At 42.7% G+C, this 20,395-nt stretch overlaps 1 protein-coding gene and 1 long non-coding RNA gene across 2 annotated transcripts; both read left to right on the top strand.

The window, feature by feature from the left end:
- The first annotated feature begins 2,855 nt into the window (after positions 1-2,855).
- On the top strand, positions 2,856-5,494 carry LOC119138613 (cytochrome P450 26A1). The gene is made up of 7 exons (XM_037278872.1): positions 2,856-3,207; positions 3,288-3,512; positions 3,740-4,021; positions 4,121-4,270; positions 4,343-4,477; positions 4,546-4,692; positions 4,765-5,494. Exons 1-7 carry the CDS (start codon positions 3,019-3,021, stop codon positions 5,101-5,103), a joined length of 1,467 nt encoding a protein of 488 aa, XP_037134767.1. The 5' UTR covers positions 2,856-3,018; the 3' UTR covers positions 5,104-5,494.
- A 12,793-nt stretch (positions 5,495-18,287) lies between these two features.
- Positions 18,288-18,891, top strand: LOC119138748. Its single transcript, XR_005101199.1, has 2 exons — positions 18,288-18,368; positions 18,462-18,891. It is a non-coding gene; the product is annotated as an uncharacterized LOC119138748 (long non-coding RNA).
- The last annotated feature ends 1,504 nt before the right edge of the window (positions 18,892-20,395 follow it).

Raw genomic sequence — 20,395 nt, 5'->3', positions numbered from 1 at the left:
CGACCTGCGAATTTGCCGCTTCGATGAGTGCGTTTGGAAAGGCGCAGTTCTACCGCAGCTCCTCTGATGCATCAATTTGACAGTAAGACAGTGTGAAAGGGGCTTATGTCATCCGACGGATACAAGAGACGACTAGAAACACATTATGGGACAATGGGTCAATGCAAAATCAATTGAATCAAATCAGAGGTCACGTGACTCTGGACCACGTGCAGTTAATATTCGGGTTAAGGTCAGAATTTATAATCGTTTTTTTGTGTTGTTTTTTTTAATTTAAATTTTAAATAATGTCACAGTCTAGCTGTTTATAATCATTGACTTTTTCAGATTTATGGGGGACAGCGAAAGGACAGACATCACCCTGGAGGGATGATTTTTGTAGGGTGTGTCCCACTTGAATAGAAGCCAACTTTGAGACCAGAAGAATGTTAGGTAGGACAGGTGCAGAGGTGATGAGCCAAGATTCTTTCTGTGAGGGAGTAAGTCAAATTTCTTGGAGATGAACTCTTCAACTATGTTTTTTTTTAACAATCTGTTTAACTGTTGGGCATCACAGAATACAAGTGGTAAGCACATCTGTCCTGCAGTTCTGAGATTCTCTGCATGTTCTCCTCTGAGTACAAAAAAACATCCACGTTAGGTTCAGTGCTCATCACTCTAGACCAGACCCGAGCAAAATATGGCTTGCATATAATTTTATTTTATTTGTATTTCCCTATTATGACAATCCTCACACTTATTGAAACAAAACAATATTTTCTCTAAAAAAAAAAGTGATAATAATATAGACGTGGTTAAAATGAGCGCGTTCACTTGGCATTCCACTTTTTCATGTGGCCCATTTGCGAAGTTTATAGCCAAGCAACCCCTGCAGTAAACTCTTCACACGTCTTCATGGAAGTGTGAATGGTTAGTCGTCTATATGTGCCCTGTGATTGGATGGCGACTAGTTTACAGCATCTCTCACGCAACTCCTACTTAACTGTTAAAGGTTTCAAATTGGTTTTCCTGTTACTAAGCCTAAATCAGTTGACAATTTGTCATTAAAAAAAAAAAAAAAGGGAGGTCTTCCTGCAACTTGGAATGTGTCATTTTAAAATGGACATAATACATACAATCAATCCACTCGAGCTGAACGACTGTTTGGGTTGCAGCGGTACCTTCACACCGGCTTGACCCCTTCAATAAAAACACACAGTGTGCCAGAATAGACAGATCCATGCGTGTAATGAGTCATTGTAAAAGCAGCAGCCAGACTGTCTCACCACTGACACATTGGCCCTGCCGGTAAACATGAGCGCCGCGCCGCCCGCTCCACCTCAACACAAGCTACATTTGACATGACGGACATTAGCAAATGCAGGATGGGAACATTGAGTCCAAATGCAGAGTGAGCGCACCCCTTGTTATAACCCGGGGATAACCCTGCGTGCATCCCTTCGTCTGTAGCCGCTGACCTCAAGTTGAACTCGCACACACAAGCAGATATCATTTGTATAACCTGGACGCACGCGCGGGAAGGGAGAGGGCAAAGGAGGGTGAAAGAAAGAGGGAGGAAGTGAGAGCAGGTTTAAATCTTCCTGGGAATTAGGAAGAAGTTCAATGTTGAAAGTAGACTCATAAAAAAAAAAGTGGGAGTCAAGCTAAGGGCGAGCAGATTTCCAGAAAGCGTTTGATTTCATTTGGAATCATGACAATATATAAACTGAATTCATTTGCAAATAGGCGGCACAGTGGTAGGCCGGTTAGCATGTGTGCCTCACAATGTTTGTATGTTCTCCCCGTGCTTGCATGGGTTTTCTTCCGGTACTCCGGTTTCTTCCCACATCCCAAAGACTTGCATGGTAGGCCGGTTTGTCTGTATGTGCCCTGCGATTGGCTGGCGACCAGTTCAATGTGTGTGTGTGTGTATTTATATTATTATAATAAATAATGTCATTGCAAAGATTCAGGAGGACACGTACCTACCTACCATGTCACCCTTTTATAATTAATAATATTGATAATTGTATTCCGAACAGTGGTGGGATTTTATGATGAATCATATTTCTGTTCAAGATGCTAAAATGTCAACAAGGCAGTGAAAGTGAAAGACTCCACCTTAAATAATACTATGATTGTGTATGAGCTCTTCATGTTGGCAGGATGCTCTAATGTGTTTATTTAAATATATAAAACAGGCCTTTATACAATAATAGACCAAATAATAATAGAATCTGATCATAAATAGATGTGACCTTATAAGCCATAGGGAGACTTTAAGTATCAGAATAAACATTATTATTGTGATTGACATTTTGGGGAAAAGAGTTCAAATACGATAAGAAATTGTGATTGCAAAACACTATCCATATTGAGAGAAGCAATCCAATGCGTCTTTGTAATTGCAACTCAACATGGGGATGGAAATAAAACAACAACAAAAGTGAATGATGGGATTAAGACATTCTTCAGTCCTGAGCCTTTCAATTTGAGTGAAGCATCTGAAAATGTCCTTTGCTCTTGAAAGCAGCTCTCCCCACCCAACCATCCACCCAGCCACCCGCAGGCATGATAGCGCCGCTGATCCTCCAAGCGGGGCTTAAAGCCAACCTAATGAGTGTGTAAACGAGTTGCCTTATTGCCAACAAAGGGACGCGCTTCTTTTGTCCCGCGGGGAATCATCACCTTTTCTCAGTGAAATCTGCCAAGGATTGTCTGCGTGCAACAGGAGGTAAGGATTAAAAGATGTGCGCTGGCCCTTGGAACAAATGGTGAGACGAGCCAACCAGCCAGCCAGCCAGCCAGCCAGTCAGCCAGCCAAGGGGGCGGGGCCGAGGGACACCCACAATTAAAGATGAACTTTGAGTGAACTAATTTATCTGCGGGTGCGGGAGGAGAAGGTGAAAGGCTGCGCGGACGGACTTCCCGGTTAGCCTATAAAAGGTGCCCAAGTAGCAGCCAGCCGCCTCACTTGGTCGACCGACATTCACCTGAGCGGAGCGGAGCGGAACGGTGCGCTGCCTACTTTCGACCGACATGGCTCTCAGCACACTGCTGGCTACCTTCCTGTGCACCATCGTGCTTCCCATTCTTCTCTTTCTGGTGGCTGTCAAGCTGTGGGAAGTTTATATGACCCGGGGCAGAGATCCGAAGTGCGCCAGCCCCCTGCCTCCGGGCTCCATGGGTTTGCCTTTCTTCGGGGAGACGCTGCAGCTCATCCTGCAGGTAAGCAATTTGCTCCGCTATCAAAAGTTCGCCAATATTGACGATGCTTTTTTTTTTTTTATATTCGTGCTGTTGTCCAGAGAAGAAAGTTTCTGCGCATGAAGCGGCAAAAATACGGCTACATCTACCGGACTCACCTTTTCGGGAACCCCACGGTGCGCGTGACCGGGGGCGACAACGTTAGGCAGATTCTCCTGGGGGAACACAAACTGGTGTCCGTCCAGTGGCCCGCGTCCGTGCGCACCATTCTGGGCTCGGACACGCTGTCAAACGTGCACGGAGCCCTGCACAAAACCAAGAAAAAGGTAAGAATAGCGCATTTGATCAACTATTCCAATTTTATTTTCATCTATACAATGTCAATATATCAAAATATTAACAAACATAAAAACCCATCAGAATCAGTATTTTTACTGCTTTACTAAAATAAATCAATAAAGTGTCAATTAAGTCTGATTCAATTCCTGTTTTGTATTTGCACAGTGTACGAATTTGATGGAAATGACAACAATTCTGGTGGTTTTCTCTCCAGGCCATTATGCGGGCATTTTCCAGGGAGGCCTTAGAGCTCTACATCCCAGTTATCCAAGAAGAAGTCCAAGCCGCGGTGAAAGAGTGGCTGGCGAGGGATTCTTGTGTGCTGGTGTACCCAGAAATGAAGCGTCTGATGTTCCGCATCGCCATGAGGATCCTTCTGGGCTTCGAGCCGGAGCAGATTAAGACCGACGAGCGGCAGTTGGTGGAAGCGTTTGAGGAGATGATCAAGAATCTCTTTTCTCTGCCCATCGATGTTCCATTCAGTGGCTTGTACAGGGTAAGAAAAGAAAAAAAATGGCGTCTTACCCTGAACCCTACAAATAAATGAAGATCTGTGCCGTTTTAAAGGGTTCTTCTGCTCGGTGTTATTTTTCAGGGTCTTAAAGCTCGAAACTTCATCCATTCCAAGATCGAGGAGAACATCAAGAAGAAGATACAGGAGTCCCAGAAAGACTCCAAACATGGAGATGCTCTGCAGCAACTTATTGACAGCAGCATAAAGAGTGGGGAGACATTTAGCATGCAGGTAACATAACACACCTGACGTTGTTTTAGTTGACCTTTGGAAAAAGAAAAAATATATATTTTTTTTTTACAGGCCATTAAGGAGTCTGCGACAGAACTATTATTTGGGGGCCATGAAACCACTGCCAGCACAGCCACCTCTCTGATTATGTTCCTGGGCCTGAACCCTGAAGTGGTGGACAAACTGAGGCAGGAAGTGATTGACAAGGTAATGAATGTCCTGTTCATGCTGGAATATTTCTCATGTTAAATTCTGTATATCTCCTTTGTATTCAGGAGGAGGTAGGACTGCATCTCCAGAGTCTGAACATTGAGTCTTTGGAGCAGTTGAAGTATACTGGCTGTGTGATTAAAGAGACACTAAGGATTAACCCTCCTGTCCCTGGAGGCTTCCGAGTGGCACTCAAGACATTTGAACTCAATGTAAGTTCAAAACCATTGCTATTTTATTTCTATTCTGTCTTCACTACTCACGAGTCAACGTTGCCATTCCAGGGGTACCAAATTCCCAAAGGTTGGAATGTTATCTACAGTATCTGTGATACGCATGACGTGGCTGATATCTTCCCCAACAAAGAAGACTTCCAGCCAGAGCGCTTCATGACAAAAGCTTCGACAGACTCCTCCAGGTTCCAATACATTCCTTTCGGTGGAGGTTCACGGATGTGTGTGGGAAAAGAGTTCGCCAAGGTCTTGCTGAAGATCTTTCTGGTGGAAGTGGTCACAAAGTGTCACTGTACTCTATTAAACGGGCCACCCATGATGAAAACAGGACCCACTGTTTATCCTGTGGACAATCTGCCAACTAAGTTTACCCACTATGTTCAAAATTAATCCATGTTTTTAAAGCAGGGTAGTTACAAATCCGTTTTTACCGAAAAACAAACCATTTGGAAGCACTCAGGTGTTCAGAGGAATTCATTTGAAAGTTGTTGTTGTTTTTTCTGCAAAGGCCTGTACATACTGTAAATATTTGGAAAACCTTTTATACTATGGTATGGTGGACTTGTGTGTGTATATATATATTTTTAAAAGAAGATCAAACTAAACAAGAGGCACTATTTAGACGTCAAAACACTTTAATCAGATCAGTGGTCTATCTTTAGGATGATGTACATAATGTATGTAGAGTTTGTGATATAACTTTTGTATCTTAACGTCAACTTATTTAAGTGATGCTATATTGTATTGGCTTTTTATTTAATAAAAAACTTTTTGCGGATAACTTTTGTGGTGTTCCAAATCAAATGTCAACACTAGCAAACATAGAAAAATGTAAAAAAAAAAAGAATTTTCAACATCTTGTTAAGATGTTTCATGACAGATTGCAGGTGGGCCTGACGCCATCCATTCCTTTATCAATAAATTGAGAGGAAAATGAGGAGAAATCTGGAATCCATAGAAGAAGACAAAGCAAAGCAAGAGGGGCTGATGACCCTGGCAGATGATCAGACCGAGGGTGAAACAGAGTTCAGACTGATCAGTTCACTTTCAGGCCACTGAACCAATACAGACCTCCAGTGGAACAGCAGAAATGCTCTACACTGCATAGGTGTCAAACTGGAGGCCCGGGGGCCAGATGCGGCCCACCACATCCATTTCTGTGGCCCGCCAAGACAAATCGTGCAACGACTTCATGTGTCAATACTAACATTATAAATTGTCTTCACTTTTTAAAAAATGCTGGGGATTATTGGTCTTTTTAAAATACACCCCCGCTCTACAGCATAGATCAGGGGTGGGCAATCCCGGTCCTGGAGGTCCGCATGTCCTGCATGTTTTCTATGTCACCCTGTTGCAACACACCTGAATTAAATGGTCAAATAATTACGAGCAAGGTCCGCAGAAGCTGGTGTGTCCCTCAAGGTCAGACATAAAACGATATTTCCCCTTAAAGTGTAAATGATTTTCTGCCATATATATATATCCAGGCACAGCAAAGGCATGTTCACTGAAGATGTACTTTGGCCTAATTCTCAAGTTGTTTTTCTTTTCTTTGTGCTGCCATTCTGATTTACCCCCAGCCTCCTTCCGCTCCATGACGACTACCTAGCATTGTACTCTTGTCCATGGCCCATGTTTATGACTGTGCTTCTTGCAATGATTGGATCCACCAATGTTGAACTCTTGCAAGTCATTGTGGATAGGAGTTTCAGCTTAATGCCAAAATTGTGACAGTAAATTGCAGTCGACACCTTTATGTGCTGCTATCCTATCACCGCAGGTCCCGGCCGGCCCTTGAACGATGTGAGTGAACTTTTCTGAACTTTGCCTCTAATTTTCACTCGAAAGCACATCAGTTTCCTTCCATTGTTCCCTGTCACTCGGTGAGGACAAAAATTTGCAGGGCAAGAGCATTTTTGTCAAAATTTGTGACTATTGTCATGAAGTCACAGCATTGTGTGAAAGACCAAGAGTGGTCGACAGTAAATGATTGTAAATATAATGCAGGTAAAGCCATTTTTGTTTCATTGTTAGGCTACTCTAGTATACAACACAAATGTTTCGGGTGAACCACACAGTTACTATGGATAGCAGCAAGAGTCACAAAGTTTTCAAGCAACAAAGTTTCAGCTATTTTCCCCTTTTTTGTCTTCAAAGGCATTGCTTAAAGATAACAACCAAAAATGCATATAATCAGACATCTTTCTTTGTAGCACAATGAATACTAGATTGAATCTAATCTCAGGCAGTTATGGTGCAAGTCTACCATTTGATCTGGATAACGGGGTGGAGTATTCCGAATTCTGTCTGAATTGTAACGTGTCAACATAAGGAGTGAACTTGATTTCATGAATAAGGTCATTGAGACATAATCCATTGATAGCATCAGTAATAGGGAAGCCATTGTCATTCAATTGGAGTGTCAATTCCTAAAATTACATTAACATGGTGTTTACTCGATAAGACATGCTAATGGTGTCGTTAGCATGGTTGTTAGTGTCTCACTGTGATTATTCATAATTGAAGACCTGAGAGTTGTCTGTTGACAAGTTCATCAGGTTAGCTGGAGGTCAGCATCCTGGAGGGAGGGAGGGAGGGAGGCTGGGGGGGGTTAAACCAACACTTATATCTTCCATCCATCATATTACCAAAAGTGTATGTTTATATTCATGCAATTGCCTCTAATCAATACCTCTTCAACAACAATTAGTCTATTTTTCTCAAACTTAGTTTGAGAGGGCGAATTTCATGTATCGAAGTTTTTTCCCCCCGCTTTGCCAAGTTATCAAAACGGTACGCCCTTATTTGCATCTCATTAGCAATCCTTCCATAATTTAACACCGCCCCGGCACTTTTTCTTTAAGCTCATTACTGTAGTTAATAAGATAATTAACCACCTTGTTGACACTGGCTATACCTTTTCAAGTTCAAATTTACAGTGCTATTGTAATGCTGATTCGAGATAGCTCTTTGTTAGCATTGTGAACATGTATTTTGATTTTCACACTTTTGTTCTTATATTACCACAGGCCTCTAATTGACACGTAAGTGGAAAAAATAGATTTGTAATCTTTCCAACAATTGCTTACACTGAAGAGGCCGACTTTACACATTCAAAGCACATTGCACTGGGGGGCTTGGTGGAACAATGGCACTTGTCTGGGGAAATCCTCTTTGTCACTGTTGTTAGAGTCAGCAGGGATTGCAGAGTACAGATTTTTCTGACTCAAACATACTCTGCCAAGTTCAAAAGTTCAACACAAACTTGAACTCATGTCAATGAGCCTTGAAGCATGCCGAGGAAGCCGACAGACTATTCTTGGAAAATAGCAGCAGTTCAGGATGAGATCATGGTGAGGGTAATATGCAATGATCTGATAAAGAGGTCATCAGGGAGGCAATGAAAAACACTCGTGCACACTGCACAAGTGCAATAAACCAGGGTCAGCAAATACACATGCAAAGTGCATCACACATTTCTCAATGCCTTGTGAGGAATATCATTATTTTATTTGGAGAATAATCCAGGTGTTCCCAGAACACATCAAATATACAGTGTTTAGGTTTAATGTATTCTTCTCTGAGAAATGAAAGAAAATGTAGGAAAAATATTTTTACAATAGCAACTACATACTGTCCATTCAAAAATACAGTATCTATTTTTTTAGATTGGTTTCAGAGTGCGTTTCCTCTCATTATTTCATGGAAAAATATAATAAAAAGTGTGATCAGTAGATTTAATCTAAAATAGACATTACAAAGCAAAACAATTTTGCATCCTTATTTAAAATGTCATATTGGCTGAGAAAAGATTAGACTTGTCCGAGCAAGCGATAAGGTCAGAGAGGTCATGTCACTGCACCTTTACAATGTTTCCTGACTTTATTGTGCCTTGGCACCGTCAAAAAGATCTAAAAGACAACAAAAGGAAAAAGACACAGACAACAATCGCCGCTGCTGCTGTTAACGTCTCCCGAGCGTCATTTACATCCAAACGCCACACCCTGCCTCATAAACTCTGAGAAGACACTCTGATGTCTTATTAAGGTGACACAGTTCCATAATGGTCACCAAGAGTCTATTATCAGGCCATTTATTATTCCCTTGTCCAACTAGTTTCCTTTTTTTTTTTTTGGCGTAATTCAGTAACATCAACATATAATTACTGTACTGTTTATTATCTGATGGTGTGCTTGGAGGCCACAGAGAGGACAGAGGATTTAACATGTCCATGTCACATTTCAGTGCTTTGATGCGGGCAAAAAGAAAGGAAAAAAGGGCCTTTGTTTCAACGCTTACCCTAATTTAGCAGTCCATCAACCTGACAAAAGACAAATAAAATCGACACACACTTTTAAGTTTATGGACATTCACTGAGTTTTCAAATCGCATCCACCGCTATGAGTTGGTTGGATGTTCTAATTATGATCATTTTGCGAGACCAATCAAATGCAACTAAGATCTATTTATTGCCACTTTGGTGGTACACTTGAAACTAGCAAACTGCACATGCAATAAAAGTGTTATTATGGGATAGTGGTCCGAGTATTTAAGAGGGAGCATGAAACAATTCCAAGAAATGCCTGTGTTGCCATCACAGGTTACCACAGAAACATGCACCTGTTGGTCTTTAGAAGAATCCCATATTTATGGTCAGTCAAATTTGGGGAAGTGCTCAGATACTCAATGACTGTGAATTTGTGGAGTTGACTAATGAAGCAAAGCAAAGTATGGGCGAAAACACAGAGTAGGCGTGAAAGAATGCTGGAGGCCTGGAATGCATTTAGAGGTTACCCTCGAAAAGACTCGCTCCTCAGGGTGGAAGGGCAGCCTGGTGACACACACGAAGATGGAAAACAAGTCTGGTGTAAGTTCAGAAAAGGTGCAGCAGATTGACAGACACATACATGGGAGTCATATACTGCCATTTTGGCAAATCTCTGTCTTTCTGATTCTGAATTTCAAGTTGGTTCAGCTTGCTGGTGGAACTTTGTGCAGATATTTATGTCTTCTTTTTTTAATCTTAAGTGTTTTTAAATAATTGGCTTTTTTTTCACGGTACTATAGTTGTATAGCTACTAGCTAGTTGTTTTGTTTTGCAGCAGTAGCGATACAATAAATGTCAGACTGAAAGGGGAAAATAGAAATTTGAGGTCCAGACATTGGAGAAGTTCAGACCTGGCACAAGACGTGTTCTTCCTTTGCACCGGCCAAGATTTTGCATTCGGTGGGACCGACCCTCATACTATGCAGCAGTGAAGGAAGGGAACCCCAACCACTGGCATTCGGTGGAGACACATTATGGTTACAGGTGTGACTGAGTCACAATTTCACACACACTCACACACACACAAAGTCACATCTACCTGCAAAGCCACCCACCCACCCACTTATAAAAATTCCCATTTGTGGAAACACATTTTTTCCTCTGTTGACTTAGTGTTTTCCCATCATTAATCATATTGACGAGTTTGTACTTGTCACTGTTACTGTCAAGTGTCAGCTTTTCTGTAGATGAGTAAATGTGATTGAAAGAAAGGGCCGTAGATGGATTTTTTTTTTTGTCCTGTTATGTAAAGACAGTTGCTTCCTGTATGGGATATGGGGATGTCTCACATGTTTTCCAAATCCTTCACAATATTTATAAGCTTGGTTTATGCTAAACACATCCACACGTCTGCACATAGTGTCATTGTTGTCGTCTTCTACTGCGTTGTCCTCAACCTTCTCAAATATGACAGCTCGGGAATTTCACAGAACACTCATAGGTTAGTAGTGTGAACAGGAGAGCCCAGCTGTTGAAGATGATGGAGGAGACTCAGTTGTGGATCTGTTTGTCAGGAAGTCCAAAACCCTGTTCCCCAGTCATGGACTCATCCAAATGTAGAATGTAGAGCTTTTGCACCAGAGTCTGTTAGATATTGATGTTAAGCTACCTTTTTGGAATGTGGGAGGAGACCTGGAGAATATGCAAACTCCAATGCAGGAACGACGGAGCTCATCATTTCATCTACTACTAATATGAGCTGTCCTTTTGACCTGTCAATCAAGTTTCTGTGGAGGAGGGACTTCTCTGTCATGTTTTGAGAGTTTTTTTGTTTTAATTTGGCCTTGTGACTCCTGTTTTTCTCATATCTTTTTTCAAAAATTGTTTTAACCCTTAACCCATAACTCAATACCGGACAGTGGGTGGTCAGTGAGGGGGACCAGTAAGTTTATGGGGTGGGGGCATGGCCACCCCCTGGTGGTGTTATTGTCAGCTTCCATCGCCACCACTCGAGTGTAGCAGTCGTTGGCCTGTTTTTGTGAGCACCAAAATGTGTCCCTCCATGATACTTTATGAGGAATAGCCTTTAAAAATAATAATAGAGGCTTCATATTCACTCACATGCATGACTGGTGTCATTTTGTTGTCTAGTTTGGTCTGCTAACTTCCTGTCACTGTCACAAGATTTATAAACTAAAGGAATTGAGTCTAGCAGCATGTTTGCTGTCAAGTTAAAATGCACTCTAAGACTTTTTGTTGTGTCGATATTTTAAAAAAAATCAATTTAAAAACATTTATCTGGGTTGCACAAGATTTTAAAACTAACACACACATTCATGAGATCAGCTTATTTGTCTGTCCCATGCACCTTTCCATCCATCCATCCATCCACATATCCATCAATGTTGCGAGTAGCAGCACAGGGCACAAAGTGTGTGAGTTGTCGTAAAACGGTGTGATGAATCTACCTAATTAATCAGACTTGTCAGTGTGAGAATGAACTATTGGCCTTTAATGAGCAATAAATACAGGTTAGCAGGACAGAGGTTGACCACAGGTCTTCTGTGTGTTTGTGCAGTAGTGCATGCGTGGGTTTTACTGCCCTCATTAGACACAAATCATGATTGTTCCTCATCTCATCATATATGAACCACAATCAAATCAAATATGTTGAAGTGCCCACTACAAATAGATTTGGATGCATTCTTTTTCTTTTGACTGATTTTCCAGCTGGATCATTCTCCCCATCTCATCTGTCCGTGCCTGTCTCGGCGAGACAGCGGTCACCTTTTAGCCCGGGGAACGGCTCAAGCCTCAGTCCTACCTCCCACTGAGATGACAGGGTCAAAAGCGATTCAACCCAGGAAGTGATTTTACGCCCTTCACACACGTGAAGAGCTCAGTCTGATGGTTACATATGAAACATTATAATTGTGAGTCAATATCTCAGTCAAATGTTTTGAATGAATGAGGTGGTGAGAATGAAAGTCCACAAAATGGAAAGAAATGAGGTCAGAGAGGAGCAATACATAATACGATCGACCTCTGACTGAACTCACAAGTGAACTTCTGCCTCCATGTACTCTCGTTAACCTGAGTCCGTGTCTCTGGCTGTCACACACACACACACGCACGCACACACACACTGGCATATACATCGACTTCCTGGCTTCGCTGCTCATATTCTTCCCGAATGTTGCATTGAAAATGCAAGCGAGTGTGAAAGGAGGCATCATGGCTTCCAGCCCGGTGAAGGTGTGTGACAAGTTGTTTTGTTTTGTCAAGTCCCCCGGGGTCATTATTATTTGGCTGCTAAATGCTCCACCATGTTCACCAGCTTGTCGCTAACTTTGTCTGTTTGCCATTTGGTGCTGAGGTAAAGTCAGCAGTGTTTTTACAAGGCTCTATTATGAGAACGAAGCAAGCTAATATGTAGCACAGCTAATACACACCGATTCATGTTTTTTTTTGTGGAATATGAAAAACAGGCAAACTCCAATTGCTTCAGAAAACTGTGACCTGAGACCTGGCAAGCGCAGACTACTTTCTCGCAACAAATTATCAGGTGAGTTGGAGCGGGGCTGTCTCATGCACCGGCACGTCCAAATAAGCGCAACACCACCCCAAACACGCTAAACTCGACTTTTCAAATGAAATGACTCTCGTTTTCATGGCAGCATTCTACCAAAACGGGGCCCCGTGCAGATTTCAGGTGTTCTGCAACTGACACAAAATATGGAAATATAGTCTGTTCTCTTTTTCTTTGCTCTCTCTCTCTCTTTCTCATCATATACAAAAATGAGGGTATCGGATTCATGCGTAAAAGTGGGAGGGTCGTTCAAAGGACAGAAACACGCAGGCAGTCTCTCGTCTGCCCTTAACTTAAACCTCCCCCCACCCAAACACACACACACACACACCTCTTCTCCTCTCGTTCCCCTCTGCCCTCAACTTAAACCCTCACCCCAATCTTACCCCAGCCATTTCTTCCCCCTCCACAGTCGTCGCCCCATTACCTATCACCCAACCGCCCCACAAACACTCATTGACATCATTTGAAATGCCCTGCTATCTTCAAAATAGGTGAATCAAGTAAAACACACAAAGAAACGTTTCTCTGCGGCCAAAGTTTTGCAGGGTCACTTGGTCAGTGAGAAGCACCTGTGGTTGACTTTTACAAGGTGCAAACACATCAACCAAATGGAAGATTGCAGCATGCACGTTGTCCAACAAACGCGTATACACACTTAGAGCCAGCTGCCCTGTGCGAGTTCATGATGGTGACGACACGGCAGGGGGCTGTGACCTCCACACACTGCAATTGGATAGAGGAGCAGGAGCAGGAGCAGGAGCAGGAGCAGGAGCAGGAGCCCTCGGCATGTGTCTGATGTTGAACTTTATTCTGGGCCTCACTTTCCGTTTAACTCACAACAGAGGCTCACACGTTTTTAAATGTAAACAATTTAATTGAAGCGCTCAAATGTCTATAGATACAGTGTGCGATTTTTTTTTTTTACATCTTAGCATAGTTTCTCCACTTTAAACAAATACAAACAACAAAGATAACCCAAGTAAACATAAAAAAAGACATATTATATTATATTATATTATATTATAGCAAGTGTGTGTGTGGTCTGTGCCATTCTGCAGGTAGTCCATGTGTATTGTATTGGTTGTCATTGGTCTGTCAGTGTAGGCTTTGGGCTCAGACAGGGAGGAGCAGCAGGAAGCTGCCCGCTGTCGACACACACGATTTATGACACCTTGTCTTTCTTTGAAGAAATGCTCCTGTTTGTACACACTGACTGCTCAAGCCACTCCAACATACTCACTGGGAATAGCAACGACTGGCATCACTCACTGTCAAATTTCCACTCAAACTCTTCCACTGAATCAACACATTCAGTATTATGTATGTGTGCAATGTACACATAAAAATAAAAAAATAAAAAGAGCTCATTTTGGAAGTTATGTTTAAAAACTTTTGTCAAAATCTGGAGTACCTGTTTATACTGGGGTTTACATTACAAGTGACCTAAAGCTGAACCCTGAAGACACATCCAGTCCTTATTTTTCGGATGTGCACGCTCACACACACACACACACACGCACACACACACACACACACACACACACACACACACACACACACACACACACACACACACACACACACACGCACGCACGCACGCACGCACGAAGTTAATGGATTATTGTGTTAAAAACCCATTAACACAGAGACATACGGAGTTCGGATGTAAAAAGGAAGTGTCAGAAAACAGGATAAAATAGCACACAGTTGAGTAGGCTACAGAATAAATAAATAAAATAGAAAATAATAAGGTCGTTAGAGCGGAATAAAAAAAAAGGAAGAATAAGAAAGAAGAGCTGGAGAATGACCTCTGCCTGAACTCAGTGGTGAACTACTGCCTCCATGTACTCCAGTTAACCTATCACACACACTAACATGCATGCGCGCGCGCACACACAATCTCAAACACACACACACACACACACACACAGAGTTTAGACTTATATAATGGGGAGCAGGTTTAATATGTGTTTCCAGTTAAGCTTTGGAAGAATGAATGGGCGCTGATCGCAGTATTAGTCATGTCAGCAGTGACTCCTGTCCCTCTCTTCCTCACCCACTCTCACACAACATATACAATAGCACAAATATATTATATTTATCTTATGCTTATTTTAAATTTCAAATCGAAAACTTAACATTCCTGAGGTGATTTTACTTTGACTAATAAATTGAGAATGTAAACACTCGGTGTAGACTTTTTTAGGGTTCTAAAGTAGGACATGTCCAGGAAAAAGAGGAAGTCTGGTCACCCTATTTGAGCGTCTTTTATGCGTGTTTACTTAATTATCCGAACTAGTGTTGTATGCATGATGTGGGAGTGTCTTTTGTGCAGGTTGCCAAAGACGCGCTTTTTGGTGACTTGAATTGAGCTTTCTCGGCTACCGTACACTTCCGCTTCAGCGAGCAGCTAGCGCTTCAGGTTGTTACCATTTGGGCTTTCGAGTGAGTCATGTCAACTTTTTCCAAGCTCTCGATTTGCTGTATGTATGTAAATGCGTACATGTAAACAATGACATGAAAGGAGAATATTTGTTAGTTGTTACGTCCGTGGAAACTCGCTAGCTCTCGTGAAACAAGAGGTGGAGCGTTAGCTAGCACGCCCACAAGCAGCACTCACTCGGCTGTCAATCAATGGATTATCAAGGAAAGCGTTTGATTTGAACGTTGGTTTTTCTGTTTTGCCACGTCCAACCTTGAAGACTGGAGGCTCCACGTCGGCTGCTGGTCGTCTATCTGCATATCTCGAAAGGTACCTCCCCATTTTCCATGTAGCATTATGCCTCTGGTGACTAGCAAGGTGGACCTTGTCCCGTTGATTATTTGGGCCACAGTAAAAAGAAACAAAATAATTGCTCTACAGTCGTTAAAGTTACATGTCAATGTAAGAAGTATAGTTTTGAAAAATGTACTTGCATGTTAACTTAAAAAGTATATTTTTGATCATAGTTGGCACTCATGAAAAGTGAAAGCGTACCACTTTGTTCAAATAATGACTTGAATTAAAAAAATATATATAAATCTAAAAAAAAAATGTGTAAGTTATGTTAGTTGGTAGTGTTATGTGCTTGAGGAGCTGATGTGCGATGTCATATTGTCATGGCACACCAGGGAGAAGGTGAGCACATGCAAGCAGCTGACAGCTCTCACAAAACCAAAGTGCCAGGTACTGCACAATATCATCATCATCATCATCACACTCGTCTGGATGTGTTTTTTGATGACATTGATGCAAACCAAGTTAGTCAGAAACATATATTTAACTGACTTGGTTTGCTTCAGTGTCATGGAAAACCTTGTCCAAAAGTGAGTGGTGGTGGTACTGTGGAGTACCTGGCACTTAGGTTTTGTCCCAGTGAGAGATGTTTGCACTGTTTGCATGTGCTCACCTGCCACGAGAAGTAAGTGACATCATACCTGAGCTCATCAACCGCTTAATCTGTTTCCATGCAGGCAGGGCCTTTTCAAACTTCTTTTCTATTCAATAAATTGGTCAAGTGGCATGTCTTTGATTTATGAGCAAATTTGCTCATTTGAAGTCTTTCATGCTTGGTGGTCACTGCATTGGCAAAGTACTGTTTGAAAACAAAAGTTTTCAGCCTTGAGGTGAGTGTCACTGCAACAGACCCAAGTCTTTGCTGCTTCTCTCTGTCTCCACATGAGTCAAAGTGATGCAATTGTACAGTTGCAGTCACTTTGACTCATGTGGAGACCGAGAGAAGCAGTCAAAGACTTGGCTCTGTTCAGTAGCTGAAGGCAAACACTCAACTCCAAGCTGAAAAGAGCCTTCCAAAACCTAAGTGCCACTTTGCCCGCCTCCTAACTCTGCCCAAATTCAGCCTGCCCAATCACGGCTCGGCTCCAAATTTGCATAGCCACGCCCACTTTCTGGCAGCCAATCAGAACGCAGCATTTGCACATATGACCAATCAGATTGCTTCATTTTTAGGAAACCACGCCCTTTTCAAATCAACCAATCACAGTGCCACTTTGCCCAGCCACGCCCACTTTCTGACAGCCAATCAGAATGCTTCATTTTTAGGAAACTACGCCCTTTTCAAATCCAACCAATCACAGTGCCACTTTGCCCAGCCAATCACGGCTCGGCTCCAAATTTGCATAGCCACGCCCACCTTCTGACAGCCAATCAGAACGCAGCATTTGCACATCTGACCAATCAGATTGCTTCATTTTTAGGAAACTACGCCCTTCTCAAATCCAACCAATCACAGTGCCACTTTGCCCAGCCAATCACGGATCGGCTCCAAATTTGCATAGCCACGCCCACTTTCTGACAGCCAATCAGAACGCAGCATTTGCACATCTGACCAATCAGATTGCTTCATTTTTAGGAAACCACGCCCTTTTCAAATCAACCAATCACAGTGCCACTTTGCCCAGCCACGCCCACTTTCTGACAGCCAATCAGAATGCTTCATTTTTAGGAAACTACGCCCTTTTCAAATCCAACCAATCACAGTGCCACTTTGCCCAGCCAATCACGGCTCGGCTCCAAATTTGCATAGCCACGCCCACCTTCTGACAGCCAATCAGAACGCAGCATTTGCACATCTGACCAATCAGATTGCTTCATTTTTAGGAAACTACGCCCTTCTCAAATCCAACCAATCACAGTGCCACTTTGCCCAGCCAATCACGGATCGGCTCCAAATTTGCATAGCCACGCCCACTTTCTGACAGCCAATCAGAACGCAGCATTTGCACATCTGACCAATCAGATTGCTTCATTTTTAGGAAATCACGCCCTTTTCAAATCCAACCAATCACGGCTCGGCTCCAAATTTGCATAGCCCCGCCCACCTTCTGACAGCCAATCAGAACGCAGCATTTGCACATCTGACCAATCAGATTGCTTCATTTTTAGGAAACTACGCCCTTCTCAAATCCAACCAATCACAGTGCCACTTTGCCCAGCCAATCACGGCTCGGCTCCAAATTTGCATAGCCCCGCCCACTTTCTGACAGCCAATCAGAACGCAGCATTTGCACATCTGACCAATCACAGCTCGGCTCCAAATATGCATAGCCACGCCCACTTTCTGACAGCCAATCAGATTGCTTCGTTTTTAGGAAACCACGCCCACTTTATTTCAACCACTCACAGAGCACCTCATTTGCATATACACGCCCACTTTTCAGCCAACCACAGCCTTTCATTTTCTTGGCTCCACCCAGTTTTTGAGCTTTCTGCCAATCATGAAGCAGTATTCCGCCCCATTTCTCAAATTTCACCAAAAAAAAAATCCAGGAATTTTTTGGGGGGGGGGGGAATAAAAATGAAAGAAAATTATTTTTAGTTTTGTTTTAAAGTTTAAGATGTAATGAAGAGTTGAAAGTTTGTGTTATTTGTAATGGTTTTATTTCTTTTGCAGAGTAAACAATCACAACAAAGTAACAAGTTGGATAGCAATCTGGACGAGCGGTGGAGTGGTCAGCCAGTGGGATGAGTGTTACTCCATGCCTGGACCCGAGACAAAAAGAGATTGGTAAGTAAAAAGCTAAGTCAACGTTTTGTGCATGAAACATACCAGTGCGCAAGTAGAGTTGTTCATGGCACAGAGTATTGCAAGCTGCATGACCAGGAAGCTGATTTTGTTCCTTGATGCCTGTCAGAAAATGGGAGAAAAACAATTATTGGAATAAAGATAAGATTGTGCAATGAGGAGCATTTAAAGTGCCTCACTTCTCAGGTTGCCTTAAAGCTGAGGCAGCAACAAGACTAAAGTGTTGCCGGTATGCGGCTTTGCTCTAGTCCTCAGCTTCCGCTACGAGCAGGTATTTGATGGTGCTCCACACTGGACAAAAAAAACTAATTCAAATTTTGAAACATGTTTGCTAAAATGTCATTTACTTTCCTTCCCTTACCAGCAGAGGGCTCTTCAGGCAGCACAGACCCAGATGAACGAGCTCACAGAGGCTGAAGACAAACTGGCAGGCTTTTCACTTTCTGGACCAGGATTTGCAACCTTTGCCTGTAAAGAAAAAGGAACATTGACACAACGACTCCATTTAAGTTTACTGCTTTTATTTTTACCTGGAACCTCCCGCTGAAGCAGCACATGCAGTTTCTCTGAAATGTTGCAAAGACTCTCCAGGGTGGACACCTGCACACAACACAACACAAACAAGGGACCCATCAAGCTGCCATTTAGTACATTTTATTTGTGAGTCAACTCTGAAAATAGAGGCAGTCTTGAGGAACCTCTGCATGGTTTTGAGGGCTTTTACCTTTGGCCAGCAGGTGGCAGATTTTCCAACTGCATCCTTACTGGAGAGTGCTCTGCAGAAAGAGGGGGCACTTAAGTGCTTTTAAATAATGCCAAGTTTGTAGTCACCTATCAGCAGGTCAGACAAGAGGTTGATGATTCCACAGGTTCAAAACCTTTTCGATCAGCAGATCCATGCTGCAGAAACTAGGTCCTTTGGCACCACCTGGTGGACAAAAGAAAGACGAACAAGCACAAATGTTTGACATGTGTCGCATGTTTCACCAGTGAGGAATGGAGGGCAGCGCCGGACGTCTCTCCAACCACAGCTCGCTGGTCTGAAAGACACGGTAACGTTACGACCATTCTGCTTTTACATTTTCAGCCTAACAAGCAAATTGAGCAAGAGTAGACCTGCAAGTGTCTCTGAAGCCATGCGAGGACTGCAAGGTGGCCATTTTGGACCCTGCAGACAAAGAACAAATGTTTGCTTTAATCAATTTGACAAGATGCCTTGCTAATAAAAATATTTTTGCCGTTTTGCAGTAATCCTGCTCCCTCGGTTCCAGATGCAGGCCTGTGGACAAATGAGAAGACAATTAGAAGCAGTCGATTGAGAGAGTTGACTTTAAAACTCACAGAAAGTCAGTCGGCCATGACGGGCTCGTTTTGAGGATTTGCACCTGCAGACAGAAAGTAGAAAATTAACACGAATGCATCGAAATACCCGTTTCAGTAATTCTCTGGTGGATTTATGCAAACGCTGCTTTGTCTACTTACCTTCGGCCAAACGGCGCTGTCGTCCAGACGTTGCTAAATGTTTGTGCAAATAATGTTAGTCATCTTTCCACACTGTGCGTGCCTCAGTCTTTAAAATGTGCATGTACTTACCCACCGTTAAATGCTTCAATTGTGTGGTTGCACGACAAATAAATGCGTTTTGGTGGTCGTTGAAGATGTTCACTGCTAACGCTAGCTTCTGCAAACTTTTGAGCTTGCATGATGGAAGCACGCCCAAAGTGCAACTAGACGCTGAAAGAGAGCAAAAGCAGTTAGTTTCAAAAGGTTAACAAACGTTGAACACCCACCTTGTCACTTTTAAACGCTGTCGTACGGCCGCCGCATCAGGTGGACCAGAGTAACGTGACTCTCGCTGTCAGTGGTGAGTGCAAGAATGAGCGTCGCGTTCTTGACGCCTTTTATACTCTTTTTGTGATGACGTCATTAGAAGAAGGAAAAAAAAGAAAAAAAAACTTTCAAACAGGTGCTAATGCGAGAGAAAAACTGCAAAGACAAATCTTTGGAGGGTTCTGGTCTCGAACCAGCACTGCAAACTTCGGAGGCAATGGTGTTATCCCCTCGACCACTGTCCGTTGAATGTTGACAGAAGATTTCTTTGTATTATCCCAGATCATGAAGCTATCTTCAGGAAAGGTTCAGAGTAACCTTCAATTACAACCACTTGACTGAGCTATGTAAGATCTCGAATGGCCGAATGGTTATAGCTTTTCCCTTGAGTTTGGGAGAGGCGGGTTCGAATCTTATGTCACTCTATTTAATTTGCAAAAGCTGCAAGGTGCAAGTCTCGAACCCGAG

This window comes from Syngnathus acus, chromosome 19 (genome assembly GCF_901709675.1).
Source record: "Syngnathus acus chromosome 19, fSynAcu1.2, whole genome shotgun sequence".
NCBI classification, from domain to species: Eukaryota; Metazoa; Chordata; class Actinopteri; order Syngnathiformes; family Syngnathidae; genus Syngnathus; species Syngnathus acus.
This window is presented reverse-complemented; position numbering and strand designations above follow the sequence as displayed.